An 18498-nucleotide genomic window follows, 5' to 3' on the forward strand; every position below is an offset into this window, starting at 1 on the left:
GTGTGATATTTTTTTACTTGTATAAAATATATCCCGGGTCCATCTTGTTCACAAGGCATCCTGTCTCCTAAACCTGTGAATCACCTTTTAACTATTGAAAAAGGTAGGTATCAGTCAAGTTTATTTAGTTTATCATTTATTCCATCTGATTAATTCTGATTTAAGCTTGGAAAAAGTATGTGCTTTTTATTTTAACGGTCGGGAATTACAACCGCATCTGGAACTGAATAAACGAGGTCAAAGTTCCTCTTTAAAAATACTTTTTGCCTTTAATTGGAGGCTTGTCTAATTTTTGTCTCAAAAGTTGGCATTTAATTGACTGTAGATAGGAATATTAGATTTAAAAAGTGTTTCCTAATGCATACCACGTGATTTTAACCCATGGAATGTGCGATTGCCTTTCTTATGGAGCTCGAAACCTATCTCTGACCGATGTTATATGCCCCCAAATGCAATTTACATGTCAGCGCAATAGTCCAACTTATACTGAAAAAGGGTTCTGAGGCCCGATTAAATGCAATTCTGTACAAACCCTCCCACTGCGGGAAAGATGCTTGTTTATGTTTAGTTCGCCCTGAGTTCCTAATACGGAGTGCGTAGCAATGGGACAGTTTTTCGTCAACTTTAGATTCCCGCCTCGGAAGGAACTAATATGGCTGCCGGTTTATCGCTCTCCCCTCTTCCTCCTCTCCCCCCTCCGCCAGGGGCGTTCTTCCCCTCTCACGACTCCGCTCAGAGGGAAAGGACTAGAGTCAGTGAGAGTGCAATCACGCGGCGAACTGAAGAGTAGACGGGTGCTTGCGACAGCGCGACAGACGTGGAGTTCCCTCTGTTCCGAAGGGGTGCGTACGCTATATCGACAGTGGTGTTGTTGTCGGCCTTCCTCACAGCAGTCAGTGTCCATGCGTTTGCGCTCCGGGTTCCGTTCGCTTAACTCCCCGAAACCCTTGGGCCGAGGCGGGAAGAAGGTGCCGCGAGCAAATGGATCGGTGCGCGGTGGAAGATGAGACCATTGTCGAGCGACGATGGAGGAAAAAGGACTCGTCGATCGACGACCTCATCCAAGACCTGACGATTCGTGTGACGGACGACGCTCCGGATGAACCTGAGATCAAGAAAGGAGGGACAAAGAAATTTTCGACGGCGACACTGAGGAATGGTCGCATGCTGTCAGGTCCGACGACAGCCCTTGATCTCCTGCACTGCAAGTCGGACTACGACTCAAAGGGTGGGCCAGGCAGCGACATTTCGGACGGATCGGCCAAGGTATACGGCCACCCGGAAGTAAAGGAGATCACCACGGGCAAGTTCACGGTGACATGCGTCCGCCGGGGGATGGAGGACTGCGGTGGCAAGTCACCGCCGGCAGCCTCGGAGCCGCTTTTGTCGCCGGGATGGAACGCGTTCACCTTCTCGGACCCCGAGACGCAATTGACGGTTCACTCCATCGCCTCGATAGGCATGGGCTCCACGGACGGCAAGAAGATTTACATCAGGAGGGTGCCCACGACGGCTTCGGAGATCCTCAGCATAGTCAACCCTCCGACGTGAGTTATGCTATTTCATTTTTTTATATCTCGCTCAGTATTTCAGTTTACAACAGCAAAACTCGCTGTTATAATGTGTACCTCCTCAGTGCGAAGTTTTAGGGCCTGTTAACGTGAGGTGCTTTTATTTCTCTCTATATAAAGTGGAGATAAAACAATATGTAGATACGTTTTAAGGTGTCGAGAGATAGACGTGGGTAGGAGTGCTCAATAGTTTGTTTACCAGTGTAACGAAAAATTAAGTATGAAGTGTGACTGCATTTAATGGCAGAAAGTGTAGTTTTTCATCGTACGTCATGGGCGTATGATAGCTATCCAGGGTAGCAACAGCTAGGCTAGCATGGCTCTTTATGTTTTGCCCTTACCGTTTACTCTCCGCATTAGTCTCAGTGGACATGATCATGAATTTGATCTTAGGAATAATCCCCGCGAGTTTCTTAGTCCATTGGGAACGTCGTTAGAGCGATTTAAGTCGCTGATAATGGAGCTGAGCTAGCTTTGATCGTTTTCCGTCTTTTCCCGTAACGTATTGTATTTTTTTAAAGTATGGGTGACGCACTGCATAGGTACTTTTTAGGAACGTTTCAATCAGCCCTAAATTTCCTTAGTCAGAAAAACCATGCGAGGTCGAGACTGAACGCTGAGCTTCAAACGCCGCATCTTTTTGCAGGTAGAGAATATTTATATAAGACCCTTCAACTGTGGCTTTTCGGGGAAAAGTGTATTAACGTTTATGTTCTCAGATGCGATGGATCGTCAATCTCGTCGAAAATAGCTGCCAGTAGCTGTCTTCCAATTATAGAAAGATATGCATTCTCTTAATGTTGTAGTGCGTCTTCGTTGCCTGGAAATTGATAGTTTATGGTCGGCTTTACGATGTTCATTTTTTTACTCTTACCTTTGATTGGCCAGGAGGTGCTGAATACATTTGGATTTAAGATTCCTTGTTTATTGAACAAAAATGCAGTAATGAGCTGTGTATTTGTGGAATACCGACACGATTTATTCCTTCAAATGGATTAAGACCATTTAACGAAAAATGAAGGTGTAGCAGATCTACCAAGTCTTTGTAATTGTTGCTGTTTTCTTTAAGAGTTTTAACTTAATTGTTGTCTCCACTTATTGCTCACCTCAAGGCGATTTTAGCATCTTCTGTAATTAACCGTAGGAGGTTCTTCTCATATTCCATCAAAAGTATAATGCTACTTCTGTCATAAGGACTGACTTTAAAGTTGATATGGCCTGTGATTCAAGGTACAGTACTCAACTTGATATTTTACTCAGGGCCTTTAATCTTCATTGTGTCCACTTACAATCAACCAGAAACTCTTCATGCTTAGATAATATTATTATAATTACAATGCCGTTGGAATATTCTGTGAATGTTTTTGATCCTTTGATCTCTGGTCATAATGCCATTGCCTTAAGTGAATTGGATATTCCTTCCGTTGTGAAGTGTAAAAAAACTAAAATTACTCCAAGACGAATGGCAAATTTCAAACATCTCGCCGAAATAGAGAGGGTGTTCTTACTCACTTCAAGTAATGGCTTACAGAACTTTACCTTGTTCTTTGAAACATTCATTTTAATATTCAATCAAGTATTCTCACTAAAATTAATTAAGCTTAAACAAATTAATAAACCAAATAACTGGTTTACACCTTAGTTGTACAGTTAAGAGAAAATCTGCTGTGCAAATATTATGATGTTAAAAGAAATCCAACTGATGCTAACCTTAAAATATACAAAGAGCTCAAAATGGAATATCATTAGAAGCTAACATTGGTTAAACGCAATACCAATGGAGCATTTATGGACAGCTCTCAAAATGAATGTAAAGCTGCCTTGTCAATCATTAGGAAAATAGATCCAATTAATGTAACTACAGATACCGCTCTACATTCCTCTGAATTTAATAACATATTCACAAGTTCCTTAGGCAATATTCTTTGTAAAATCTTAAACTCCAATCTGAATTCTGAAGATTTCCTCAATACATCTCCTGCTCCTATTGAAACTTTTCGCTGGAAGTGGGTCAATCCATCTGAAATAGTGAAATTGGTCTCTAAATTTAAGGGATCTTAAAGTAGAGATGTCTATGGTCTCTCTAATGGTATTATTATGGCTATTTTTCATCAAATTTCCTTCCCACTGTCTGTGGTCATCAATTCCTGTTTCTGGTCTGGACACCTTCTGGATGTCCTAAAGTGCTCTAAAATAATACCAATTTATAAGTGGGGTGATAAAAACGACCCAAAAAATTACCACCCTATCTCTATCCTTCCCATTATTAGCAAGGTTATGAGGATATTGGTAGTGCCCAAATACTTACATATCTAGAAAGAAAGAACTCACTCATCTCCTCACGGTTTGACTTTAGACTTGGAAAGTCTACAAAGCAAGCTGTGAAATGTCTTAAAACAAATACTGTGTGCTTTTGAAGATAGGCTGTGCTTATCTCTCTCATTGTTTGACTTCTCCTCAGTATTTGATTGTTAAGACCACCAAATCCTCATTCAAAAAGTGCAGAATTATAGCATTCAGGGCTCTGAACTAAAAGTCATGACCTCATATTTAAAAAACTACAAACAAATGGCAAAGTAAATGGTTGTAATTCAAAATTCTTGCGAGTAAAAAATGGTGTGCCCCAACGATCTATATTTGGTCCTCTATTATTTCTGCTGATGATCAATGAACTAAGTCATATACCTGCTGATTGTATCCTGTATGCTGATGGCACTACTTTTATAAATAAATGTAAAAATTCTGAGCAGGCACATGAAGAACTAAAAGACATGCAACAACAAGCTAGGGAATGGTTCTCAGCTAATTAACTATTTTTAAATTGTGAAAAAACACAATATCATCTATGTGACCTTAGAAGTACTAATGAAGCTCAAAGCTCTGTCAAGCTCCTAGGGTTTTTTTTATTGACTCTGCTCTTTCCCGGTGAAGTCATGTAACTGCAACCTTCAAAAACTTTCCAAAAATCTCTTCCTAATCAGGAGATAGTGTTCCTGAGAAAAACTTGAGACTTTCCTATTTTGCTTTTTTCCAAAGTCACCTAAGTTATGACCTAAGACTTAGGGGACACACAAGGGACAGAAAAGCTCTGTTTATGTCACAAAAGAAAGCAGTTAGGGTTGTAACCAGCTCTTGCCACTTTTTGTCTGGCTAAGAGTGATGATAGTCTTTAACATATACATTTACCAGTGCTTAATTCATGTAAAAGATAATGTAAATAACTATTTACTAAGAGGCAATATACACAGCCATAATACAAGGTCAAGAAATATGTAAGACTTTACCCAAGGCAGATAGTCCAAAACCTTCAATCAGTCAGATAACCTTGCCTTAAAATTATACATATAACCAACTTCCCCTTGCTGCAAGACAGACTAGCTATATAAGGTTCAAAAACGTAATTGGGGATAAGTTGATTTCAAACCCGTATTTTTCTTATTTGAACTGGACTTCTCAAGAGTGAAATTATAACACATGTGTATCTCTTAGCCGTGTTAATGAGGGCATGTATTTATTTGTTTTTCTTTTGACAACATCTACAGTGACAAGTTCTACTCATTGATAAATAAAGATTATTATTATTATGTTTTCGCACAAATCCCAAAGAAATAATTTTTAATGGTATTGTTTCAGTGAACAGCGTTTTAACGCCTTTCCATTGTAAGACTAATGATTCGTATAAAAATGGTTGTAAACACATTAATTTAAATTGGACACTGGCTTTTATTACTTGTTAAATCACATCCAAAAGTACATAAAACTGCATTTCCACAGTCGAAAATGACCGTATCATTTTATGGGTATTTCGATGAGTATGCTGTATTATGAAGGAAATAGTATGTTTATTCACGCATGTTGATTTTATTTGATAATGCAAAATTTTTAGTTCCTTAAACGAGTATCTAAGCTGGATCTCTGGTGGAATAAACCTTAATAACCGTTGACGAGGCTCCAAGTGCTTCGTTCAGGGTGTTCTAAATTAAATTATTTCTTCGTACTTTTGGTAAAATACGTAATCTTGGAATATCTTGTAAGAGTGGTTTTCCAACCACTTTTTTGAAAGTTCATTTAATATTTTTATGTTTAGTTGGTGGTTATCCCATTTATCCTTCCTCTAAGCAAATATAATAATTGATCGAGAGGTTTTTGTACTGTCATGATTATTTGCACTAATATTCAGAGAATCTTAGCTATTAGACTCAAGATTAGCAATGTAATCGCATAAAAATGAATAACCACTACATATTTTTTAAATATTGAAATACTTCTAATTGAAAATTGTGTATCGTTTATTAACGTGAAAATGGTGAAATGAATTTGTGTCGCTGTGAAACAGTACGTATTTTACTTCCTGCATTATTCATGAACACAATCGTGTTTTTATTTTGGAATATTAACGTGTGACCATGTTCCCATCTATGCCCTCCTCTGTGGGATGTCGTCCTCAAGATAGCGATGAAAAGCTAACGAAGACCTTAGACTGCCTTCGGGAGTTAAGATATCTGTAAACTTGTTCGCATTTAGTTGTCTAACGTTAGTCGCAAGATTCACCGAGGCCTGTTACGTACAGGCGTACTGGGTTGGTTATGTTTTTAAATTTTTTGCTATATACGAACGACTGCGCACTGGATAAAAGCAAAGGAGACTGGATAAGACGCGGATTCAAATTTCTCGAGCTGGGTGTGCTAAGCATCTTTCAAATGGAAGTAATGCTTTTCGAAAACGTAGCTCATGCAGTTTCCCCAACTACTCTCGCCTTTCGAATGAGTTTTCCTTCGCCTATCAATGATATTTTGCGTTAGAAGTTGGATTTTCTTATGATAAATTATTGTTCCATGAAATCCATATTTGTATATCTGTTCATGGCGTGCAGTCACATTTTAAACACAATTGAGAGCACCTTTCCTGTGTTTCAAAAATTTTGTTAACATTAAATTCTCCCTTTCGGAATTTCTTTATCGATCATTTATTTCTCTCCGAGAGGGTGGATCCGATTTTTGAACGTATCAAATTGTTTGTATTAATACTTCAGGGATGATCATTTTGGGTTGAGGAAGAGGATAAGTGCGGGTGATGCCACAGCAGTAATGGGATCGCTAATACCAGGAATAAGATCAGAATGTATTGATTGTTTTGTAGATTTCGAGAAGGCGTTCGAAAGAGTGAATTGAGTAGAGGAAGTAAATGTATTGCAGAAGATAGGAGTAGATTGGAGAGATAGGAGACCTATCCGCAACATGTGCTTGTACATGTCCCAGGCTGCTCAGGTACAAGTGGCGGATGGAGAATGTGGATGGGCAGAGTTAGGAGGAGGAGTAATGCAGGGTTGTCCATTATCACCTGCACTGTTCAACGCATATGTTGAGGAAATAGTAAAAGTGCTCTGGGAAAAACTTGAGATATGAACAAGAGTCAGGGGGAGTTGATGAAATCAATTAAGTTAACGGATGATCAAGATTTAGTTAAGCCAGTCTCCAAAGAGATTACGGTAATTGCTGAGCGCATTAGAAAACCAGTGCAATAGGTTTGGGGATTAGATGGGACCAATGTTAGCAAAAAAAAAGGGTACGCGGTTTTTAAGTACGAGGAAAGTACAGGTGAACGTTATGATAGGAGGGCAAAAACTAGAGCCGGTGGGATAGCTTACGTATCTTGAAAGTGTTTTGGACCAAAATGATCACTGTATGAATATAAGAGGAAGAATTTCACCAGGCAAAGTAGCTTTCATGAGGAGTGAATTGATGACGGGGACGTTGGGTAAGGAAGAAAAGATTACGAAAAAACTTGTGATATGAAACGTGGTTTTGTGCGGTTCAGAAAATCGGTCATTGAAGCAAGGCAATAATTGAAATATGGACGTGGAGGAGGATGGAAAAGGTAAAATGGACAGGAAGTAAAAAAAACGAAGTGCTGGTATGGTGGGGGAGGAGAAGGGATTGTTGGGAAAAACCCAAAGGAGGAAGGCAAGATGGATGCAGGGCGTATTGATGGGATGGGATGCTGACGATTGTGATACAGTAATGACAGTACAGTACGGACTGTCTTTCACTGATAGACGCAGGAGAGTGATAATTTGTGAATTGTCTTTAATGTTACCCCCGATCGTGGAATCAATTTCCTTGAACGGCAACTTTGAGGGATTTCAATTTCTTACATGCTCTCACTCAGCAGTAACTAGCTTTTCAAACTTGTCGTATCTGTATCTTGTTGATTTAAAACGGCTAACCCGGCTATTTATCTTCACGTTATTTAAGATATTTGAGCAATTACTTGCCAACTTGCAAATTCTCCTGCTGATGAATCAAATACGGAATCCAAATCCAAGCTTAAAAGATTTGTTTTAAGAGATACCACTCATGCTGCACAATGGTTGAACTAAGACACTTGCAAGTAACTGGCCAAAATAGCTCCAGTGGCTATGATAAAATAGAAAAGTTAGGCTAGATAAAGACCCTCTAGCATCCCCCAGCATGTTTTTAGCACGCCCCGATATGCCAAGTACCTCATGCGCGTAAATTTACGGAGACGCTGGCGGTGAAGGATTTACTGAGCGGCCGCTAGTGATTGGCGTGGTGCTCCGAATGTTCCGAAGCCTCGGGTTTGAGACAAGAGGCTGAAGGTAGATTGAAACATTTTGGGTCTGGGGATAATGGAGAAAGTATCTCTAGTTTAAAATGAAGTGGATGAAAAATCATCAAAGTTTAGCAAATGGTTGGGAAGAGAGAAGCCTCTTGGAGAAATTTAGAAAATGCAGTACTCGTTTTTGAGTCGGGTGTTGAAGGCCGTGTCAGAGAGAAGAATGCTTGTTAAACGGGTGAGAGGAAGAGAGAGAAGAGTCATTTTGATCATCTTGAAGGTCGATAGAAATGATGAAGAATGAAAGAAGAAAATAATTCAGGGAAGAGGATTTTAGGCTGGAATGAAGTCCTGGATTGTGTAATGGTTGCTAGGGACGTAGAACACCTGCTTATAATGGTCAGATGATGAAGGATGAGCCTAATAGTGACATTCAGAATTTATTGGGAGGATTATTTATGAGGATTACTTATTCAAGAAGAGTTATTTATGCCCTCAAATGGCATTTGTTCTTCCTATTCGTAATAGCTGTCAACGGCAAACAAAAAAATTCCCTCCATGACCGCTCATGATTTTAACAGCAGTTAATAAAAAATAAGTGGAATTTTTATCCTCATTCGGGAAGCTTTAGAAATTGAAGGTCATGCTTAGCGCGCGTCATTTTAGGAATCCTCAGCCTGCCATTCCGATGTGCATTTTTGAAAGCCTTTTCGGAAAAAGAAACGCCTGAAAAAGTTCCAGATTTTGTTATCATTTGTGCATAATTTGTGAAGTTCAGAATGAGTGATTAGATGATGGTTCGTTATCCCGTAAATCCATTTTACGAGAGGAGTCTCACCTCTTCGGCGTTTTTTAAGTGCGTGTATTTTTAAAAATTATACAAGTGTGTTCGTTTTATAAAGGATAAATATCAAATTAGTAGTAAGTGAACACCACCGGTAAGTTGAGATTCACCGATGAGCTTATTTTTTGGCATGCATTGTAGGATATTTAGCCTCAAACCACAAACAGTGCGTAGAGCATTGAAAACTTTGTTTTGTTTATCTAATATAAAAAGCTTGAAGTGTGGATGCAATGAAGCCCGGCATGTTTCTTAAGTTTTTTATATTATAAGGGTTAGAGCACGGGTCAGTAGCACATCGATCGTGGACCTCTGATTTGGAGCGAGTGGAAGGCATAAAACATAGGTTGCCTGCTTTCTGCAGGGATATCGGGGCGTCCTTCGTCAACCTTCAGCAGTCGATCCAATCGTGGAGGAACCCCCTGAACCGTTCTGGTGTTCACTACACGTCTGAGGCCGCGAGGTGTGTAGCAGGTAACATTTTAAACCGGAGTTTAGTGACCGCAGGGTAGTAAATGCCAAGTTTTCGCAACTTGGGGTCCGAAATAAGAAGTCTAAAGGGAAAATTTACTCGTTCAAAGAAGGGGACGACAATGGCCTAAAGTGCGTGCTACAGAATCAATTTGCTAGTTTAAGAAAGATAGTAATCACCGAAATACTGAGGATGCATGGAATCATTTCCTTGAGATCACGCGCTCAGATGTCAACGAGTTAATTTCCTGTATAGTATCCGCCGTCACTTTGTGGAAACGATTCATAATGAATAAGAAATACTTAGTTTTTCCACACAAACTTTATTTTTACGACCGGGTTTCGACGAGGATCGTCATCATCAGGTAATTATTTCAGAAATATACACACATATATATACCCTTGCAATGCTGAACCTTGCTTGCTTGCTGTTCAGCATTGCAAGGGTATATATATGTGTGTATATTTCTGAAATAATTACCTGATGATGACGATCCTCGTCGAAACCCGGTCGTAAAAATAAAGTTTGTGTGGAAAAACTAAGTATTTCTTATTCATTAGAGTTAATTTCCAATAAATTTATAAGATATCACGGAACGTAGATGGTACAAGGCGGATGTCAGAAAGATATTGAGACGTCAAAGGTTGTGTCACGCCGAGATGAAAAATATTAGGGATGATAGGGATCTCCCGCAGTTTCTTTGAAATAAAAATACATTTGGGTGGCTTTTGTTAAGTTTTGAAAATTGATTTCAGAAAATGATTTAGTACATCGAAACACGTCGAAAATATATCTTTATTTAATGGAAAGTTGCAAAAGTTTTCGTCTCTCTTATTATGGAACAGTTTCACAATATCACACCTGAATATGTAATTTGTAGCATTTTGACACTGCCTGATGAACTTATGTACGCTATAAACTGTGGAAAAAAACAACTTGTTAAATTTGCCAAGTTTGGTCTTGAAAACCTGCAAATGCTCTGGAATTTTGGCTTCCAATTCTAATAGCTTCGTTCTTTGGCCATTTGGGGCCTACGTACATGCCCAAATTATCAGGTGGGCCATGCGAATTGTCGAAAGTATGCACAATAGGGAGTCTGAAAGGATAAAACTTCTATCTGGGCCATTTTCTGACACCACGAGACGATGTCCGAAACGCGGGCTGAGGTTTACCCCCACCCATTAGTTAGAACCTTCAGGTGTTTCATCTTGTAATCCTAGATTTTCTTTCCTGCGGGTGAACCCTCACATCCTGTTCTTTTTTCACCCTTCTCTGAATAGTCAACCGTGCTCATCAAATTACGAGCAGAGAAGGTTATTTGCCGTTGGAGTCTCTCCGCATCCTGTAGCCATCAATATCAAAAGATCTGTAATTTTTGGCTGCGAAGTGTTGGAAAAGGTGAGAAGTTGGAGGTTAGCACAATGCTGGCTGGAGTTTGTCTCGACGAAAGGCTTCGAGGGGTTCCGAGATTTCGCCGATGGCACCCTTAGAAACTTTATACGACCGGATGTGCACGCAATATATCAGGACCAAAATCCCGCCGGCAAAAGGTTCGACTATCATGATTAAATTTTTTAAAATTTTTATTTATTTATTTATATACCCTGCAAGCCACCGCTAAGGTGTGTGACAGGGGGTGAATATACACCAGGATAATTTTACCCGAACATGAGCCTGCTGCGGTCGAAAAATATTATTATGATCCCCTATCGTTCGTGGAAAAAATACATCTTATATCTACACTTCATCTATTAATTTTACTAACATGATCTCTCGTACGTAATATGATGGGGGTAATCATACATTTTCAACATCACTGCTTAAGAGACCTTCCAATTTATGCAAGAGCTTCAATCTCTAATTTAACCATCGCTCCATGAGTGACTCCCAGCCTAGCTGCTCTAATATTTTGGATACACTACTAAGTTTATCATAACAACGTTTTGCAAATCTATCTCATCCATGCTGCACACGATCCAATTCGGTAATTAATCCAACTTCGCGAGGATCCCATATACTTGTAGCGTATTCTAAATGAGGCCTAACCAACGACAGATAACATTTCTCTTTGACCTTTTCATCACATGTACCTAGTACTTTTCTAATAAATCCTAATTTTTTGTTAGCTTGTCTACATATTCCCTAATGTGTTCCACCCAGGAGAGATCGTGAGTGAAGATAACGTCTAGGTATTTAATCGAGTCTACACATTCCATTTCTGTGTTCCTGATGCATTAGGCGTTCGGGTGGGAATTACTCTTTTTCCAAAAATTTATGAGTACGCACCTTGCGGCGGCTTGCAGGGTATTCTTTTTGCAGGTAGATTCTTTCTTCCAGCTTTCATGCCATTCATTAAACTTATACTCTTCCTTCTCCTTCCCAGCTTACCTGAAATTCTCCTTTCTATATGAATCTTGAGCATTCGAATATCTATCCTCCACCCTATTCGAATTTTATCTAGCGACTCCTCTGTTCTCCCACCGTATTGAACTTCGTCGTTGGTCCTCGGCGTACCAAAGCTATAATACTCTACGCTCTGTATTAGTCGTCAATAATATTTTTTTGCTCCTTTATTTAGCGTTCCGTTCATCAGTTCTCTTCTCTTTGGAAATATTCTTTCGCCCTTGAAATTCTTCTTCAGGTGTTGCTACTATTTCCACCACCGAAGTAGCTGTCAAACACGTTCTAAAAGTTCTTTTTTATTCCCTATTACTTCAATGCTTAACTTTTTGGGGTTGCATTTGACAGTTTCACTTTTTACAATTAAAATTCAGTCATTATTATATAAAAACTGTTAATATACGTACCTAGTTATCACGTCGATTGCCACAATGTTATCCACGGGTGATTTCGGACCGAGATTGTTCAAGTGAAAGGTTTTTTCCATTTTCCATAATCCCTGTTATTATTATCAGGTAAACATACGTAAACATATTATTATTATTAGGTAATCTACCGGTTAAGGTAGGTTTTTGGATGGACACAGCTACTAAATAAATATTTTGTGATTCCTAGCAAAATACAAAATCCAGTATCCCACTCTACATCAGGTCCCTCTTCATCTCTGAGTACTTTCTTCCTCCTTTCATCCCGTCCAACATCCCTATCCTACTCCTTCCCTTTCCTCGTTTGCCTAACATTCTCCCCTCTATTACAGTCTTCAACATCCCACTGCCGTAATCGCTGTATAATCCTTGAATTCCAAACTTTAGGAAACTTTCAGGTACTTACTGGAAATTTACTAAACCTCATGATGTATTCTTTCATGAATTTAGAAATAAATTCACCGAGCCTATGTCATGTCCTACGTGCACACTTTCATTTTTTGTCATATTCACGCCCACTTTTCATGTTTTTATCTCTTCTTGAGAAAGGCTTGTTTTGGCTTATTTTTAGGCTCCGTTTTTTATATAATCTTCTGGGACATTTATGCCACAGAGCATCAATTTATTTTTTAAATTTTAATGAGAAAAAATTCGAATATTTTTTCTTAATAAAATGCCAGAGATATCAAAATTGACTTGTTTTTCTTGAATTATTTTTTTGGTGGTTAGCGAAATGGTCCTTGCTGGGAAAGGCTTTGTTGGCTTGTCAAAAGCCCCTTTGGTGGGCGATCGGGAAACATAAACGCCTGACAACCTTCCTTTCCGACCGCCCTTCGCTGAAGTCTTCGAAAGCTACCGATTGGAGGCTGGTTAAGTCCCTGAAAATCGTTCAGGATATTTGAATGGAATCCGACTTATTTTCTCGAGAAGGAGAAAATCATGAACCGAATATATTCCCGAGAAAAATCTAAAATCGAGTCGAATTGAATTAATTGACGCTTACAGCAACGTTATACCAAGGCATTTCATGATTTTTTATCCATCACGTGAAAAAATCTCAATGGTGTTCCGCTATGGAAGATTTAATTCGTGAAAAGGATTAACTAGCGTGGCACGTAATTAATTAATTGATTCTAATTTAATTAGACCACCGTGACGGAGCTGACGCTAGCATTACGTGGCTACTCACTTAGGTAGCAACTTCGTCTCCGCCTAGTTACTAATCTTGTCGCTAATTTATCCATCGCGATGATTATCTCATCCCGGTTTGAGTTGACCTATTTTTCTGATACGCTCCCCATATTTGAGCGAATTTCATGTTTTATTCTTGCTAATCATATTTTGTGGAACCACCATTGCGTAGAAATGTGCAACCAGTCAGTATTGCGAGAGAATTTTGGTTCAATACACGCCACTTCTTGAGGGTTCCTCAGTACATAGCGTAGCAAAGCAAAAAGCATTGTAACGGGCGATGATCTGGGGAATTAAATAGTTAAGAGAGTGGCCCATAGATAATGTTAGTTTAACCTCGTGATTGAGAAGGCCGCAAATGGCGTGTGCCGAAGAGACCCGACGATATTACGAACTCTACACCTGCTCCAGGCCCTATCTAAATGAAACACGCCAAGAGGGACCGGAGCATCGCGGAATAACCATGAAACCTCTTGAAGAACGATACTTATCTTTTGGGCGTGATAGAATCGCTGATCGGTCAGCATTTTACTGGATTTATTGTGTGTTAGGCACCCGTATCACTAGCGATAGATTTTTTTAATAACGACAAGCGTTTCTGATCCTTTCAATACCTTTTTTTATGAAATAAATATGAAAAAGATTGCATTTATCTAGATATTCACAAGTATTCCTATGAAACCGTCCCATAGGGGCGTGGTGCAGCATAGATAATGTTCATCGGCAGAGAGAAGGAGAAGGGTGTGGAGAGCAAAAAAGATACAGAGGGAGAAAATTACAATAGACTGTGTGGAGGTACTGCTGCAGTTCCTTTACGCAGATTTGGGATTATTTTTTTTGCCAAACCCGAATCTTTGCTGTTCAGTTCATGCGTATCTTCTAAGGAAGAATAATTCCCCCGCCGCTCACTAATGCGACCTCTTTATTTTGTTTTTGCCGTTTTTCGCGAGTGCTAAAGCAATTGGTAATTTGGATGCAGTAATCGACATGCTCGTAAACGAAGAATCTCCAAACGTCAATGTAAATACTGCTCATTTTAACTTGCAGTAATATCCCAGTTCAAAAAAATGGTTGTAGCGACTCAATTTATTTAATTCTATGCTTAGAAATATTTTTGACTCAATAACTCGTCACTGAATATTGCCCTACTTGCGGGACGCAAAGTAATTATTTCTTGGAATGATTATGTATAATTCCTGGGTTGACTTGTAACGATCCCTCTGATTTTTATCCGTGGAGAAAATTTTTACTGTTCATGATTTTTCTGCCAACATTAATGGACGGACGGCATAATGTGAAATTTTTCTAATTTTACAAATCAATTATTCTTGCTTGTTATATTGTTAATCCATTTGTGGCGAGCGAAATGCCGAAACTACAAAACTCTTTAATTTTTTAGTGCTTTTTCATATTTTCCTGTGAACTCTTTAAACCAATGGTTTAGAAAGGACGCGAGGAAATTACAGACTAACAAGTGAAATTTCTGTAGCTATACTTCATTTATGTATATGATGAAAGCCGATTACCCTGAGGTGATTAAATGGGTCCATTAAGGTTTGCATCTGCATTTCTTTGAAATTTGGCGAATGTGTTCGTAAAGGCCTTTGATATTGGTACAAATGCATATATTTTTCGGCAATTCCAGTTTTTTTTAAAGAAAGCATCCAATGTAACCTTATGACGCATGCGATATCTCTTTTCTAATTCCTCTCTTTGAATTTGCATCTAGGTAATTACTAAAAGTTGATGTAACATAGATTACAATATCCAGATAATAAGTTTCTTAAGATCGGTTCGGCGTCCATTACCGACTTTAATTTGTTCATGCATTCTCGTGAATCGAATTTATGTTGTAAATTTGTACGGATTCGTCGTAGTTAAAACGTTTCTAATGGATGCATATGTTTAGAACCTAAACAAAGGTCTCTGAAAAATCGAAATTAGCAATCGTTTGTTTTATTATCTTAGTTATTTAAGTGTGTGGAAATAAAATTAGTAGACTTTCTTGGTTTAAATGAAAATATTCAGAATCGGCAGAACTAAACAAGGTCGCCGCTTCAGTTATCTTCATATTTTCAATAGAATTATGCACGAAGGGAAAGCTTATTATTCCTATTCGTCCCTAATAGAATTCAAATGATATTTTACATTTTAATCTAATTTAAAAGATAAATTTTATGAAAACAAGATTGGTAATCTAACTTCGTTCACGAAATTCGAATATCATTCTTACTAAATAAAAAAATAAAAGTTTCTGGCGTCTTTTGGTGTAAAATCTTCGTATTGAAATTGAAAATAAACAACTTGGCTTTTCCACGTACACATTTTTTTTACTACCTATGTTTCGTATTTAACATCATCAGGCTTGATGATGTTATACCATAGCGAAACGTAAGTAATAAATAAAAAAAATCCATGTGGAAAAGCCAAGTTTTTTATTTTTATTTTCAATTTCATTCTGACTACGAAACATAAGGAGCCCGAAAAAAATGGAAATTTGACTTAAACGTGTTTCCAAGCTGCATCTCTAAAGACAGCCCTTTTCCTCCGAAAAAGTTTGGCTGCGGTGTAAAATTCTTTCATGCGACTAACTTGCGAGTCATATGCATTGGTTGTCCTTCCCACAGTTTGACCACCCCTGAACCAGATATTTAGGACCAAGGGCGATTGATGGCGCTCCCAAAGCATGAAATCTGATTTGCCAGGGTGACGACGTCCCAAAGGTCATCAAGTGACGCTTCCGTTATCGAACAATGTCGGCGACTGAAACGGAATGCTTCTGTGAACTGATTACGTGACCTAATTACGTGATGCATGGGACAAGTTTCAAATGGAGAGATTTCTTTTCTTCTCTATGCAAGGCGGATTCAGATGAAAGGCAGGCTGTGAAGCTGTTGATAGGCAGTTCGAATAGTCATTGATCCTTATTTGTGTGTGTGTGCGTCTGTGTGCACGTAACACCATGTTAGGCGCAGCGCGGAGTATAATCTCCAAGCTGCATCGCCAATTAGCGTCGACTCCCGCCTTGTATAAACCGCAGTCCACAGGACTGCAGGCCGTCGGCTAATCAGCCTGCAGTTAAAATGTACCTATTTGATCTCGGTGCCGGGCATCGCGCAAATGTGCCTTGCCTCCTGGTCGAGTGACGCGGGTCATTTTTTGCTTCATCTGCTAACCTTTTGTTCCCCTTAATTTAAAATTAGTGAAACGGTGTACATTTCTTAAATCTTATCGTTGGTTGATATATTTTTCGGCAGTTATATAAAGTTCGCGTTAGGTTTTTGTGGGACCCAGAATATAAGTAGGTATTAACATCTAAGCCCCGCCTCGAATGGCTCTTAAATACCCTTACACCTCACATTACAGTAGCAGTAAAACAGCTCCGCTCAATTTTTGTACGTACCTTCTGTCAATCCGCGTAAACGCTCATCTTTTCTTCCCTCTGCTTCATATTTCCATCCATCTTGTCAGATCCATCAACTTTCTATCCCACTCTACATGCTCTACAAAAATTGTCTGGTTTCTGATATCTCACTTTTCCATAATACTTGTATTTCGTTGTTTGCTTGCAACAAATGAAGTAAGATAATTGGTTTAGACGACAGTTATACAATTTATTTAATTATTTATTGCCCATGGTGATTTCAAATTTTACATGTGCATAGAGTGATGACAAGATGTGTACTGTTGGCAACGAAATTTTAAAAAACTGTGTAACCAACCAAGTATTAAAAGCTTTACGAGCAAAAACAATGAGTAAGTCTTTGGGGCCCGCGCATTGTTTGAGGAGAGTTGTGATCAAGAACGGAGAATAAAAAATTAAGCCAGATACTTATACTACTAGGTTCGCGGGTGGCGTTATTAAATAAGAATAATAATGATAGAATGGCGATCTCAAAGTCGGAACTTGGAATGGTTGGAGGGGATTGTGTAACAGTGATGCTCATTCATTGTTTCGTGGATGAACTTTAGGTCACCATATGTCAATAGCAAAGATGGGAAATACATAGATGTGTCAAGGTTTCATCGGTAGATGAATTTCCAAGAGAAGGGTCCCGGTAAGCGAATGTTGGAACGCGAAATTTAACTAAGATGGTAGAGACGATGGGCCGTTGTGGAAATAAGTATTCCAGTGATTTAAAATTTTTCCATGTGATCATTTTTTATTGCTTATGATTCTTAGGATTAGTTCTGGGTTGGACACACAAAACACCCCTTTATTGGTATTCCACGCTAAAATCTAGTCGAGTAGATGTCATTGTCATCGTCATCCTATTATAGCTAGTGACCATTGTATCATAAATTGCAGTCTTTAATATTTGACGGATCTGAGTAAATAATGGAACTAATGATAGTTGTCGGAGTATTTTATTTCAAAGAGGAAAGAGAGGGTCATTCTGATTCTGTTATTTGGTGGATTTCCTTGATTTGAGGACAAAAAATGTGTTTTCAAAGTATAAGCCTCCTTGAATCTAGTGCATGTTACCAAAAGGGTATTTCTATTTAATGTTTACGATAAACATTATCTCGGCCAGCCGATGTCAGACTACTGCTATTTTTATTGCGTAATTATGCCAATGAAAAATGACTCCTTAAGCATCACATTTTTTTCGATCAATCTCTAATATTTTGGAAGTTGCCATATCTACCCGAATTAACACTCTATTTTTACTCGTTTCTTTCTAGTAATTCATGTATAATTAATATCTAGTAATTGAGGTTAAATATAATTTGGGTCAATCACCTTGCGAAGTTTGTTCCTAAGTATGCATCTTACTCGGGCGGTTCTGTTGTATGCAGGAATTTTTCTCAAACCTTGCAGCTCTCTTGATACTTTTTTCTAGGTCCGTTTCATGACCCTTCCAATAAATGTACTTTGATTCATGTATGTTTGTAGATACGAGTTTCAGTAATTTTTTGAGCGCTGTACAAAAGAAACTCCTGGAATTAAGGATTTTGATCTTGAAAAAAGAGTGACAGTTAGGTCAGCTATCATATCTGCGGATTCTGGTAATTCTTAAT

General features: G+C 38.7%; 1 protein-coding gene across 1 annotated transcript in view; it reads left to right on the top strand.

Annotated features, from left to right (window-relative positions):
- The first annotated feature begins 759 nt into the window (after positions 1 to 759).
- Positions 760 to 18498, top strand: part of ine (solute carrier family 6 member inebriated) — a 280518-nt gene continuing 262779 nt past the window's right edge. The window contains exon 1 of the mRNA XM_071590342.1: positions 760 to 1547. Coding sequence (XP_071446443.1) covers positions 982 to 1547 — 566 coding nt within the window. The 5' untranslated portion in view covers positions 760 to 981. The remainder of the gene's footprint in view (positions 1548 to 18498) is intronic.

Source organism: Hetaerina americana, unplaced genomic scaffold, assembly GCF_022747635.1.
Source record: "Hetaerina americana unplaced genomic scaffold, ioHetAmer1.1.p SCAF_4, whole genome shotgun sequence".
NCBI lineage: Eukaryota > Metazoa > Arthropoda > Insecta > Odonata > Calopterygidae > Hetaerina > Hetaerina americana.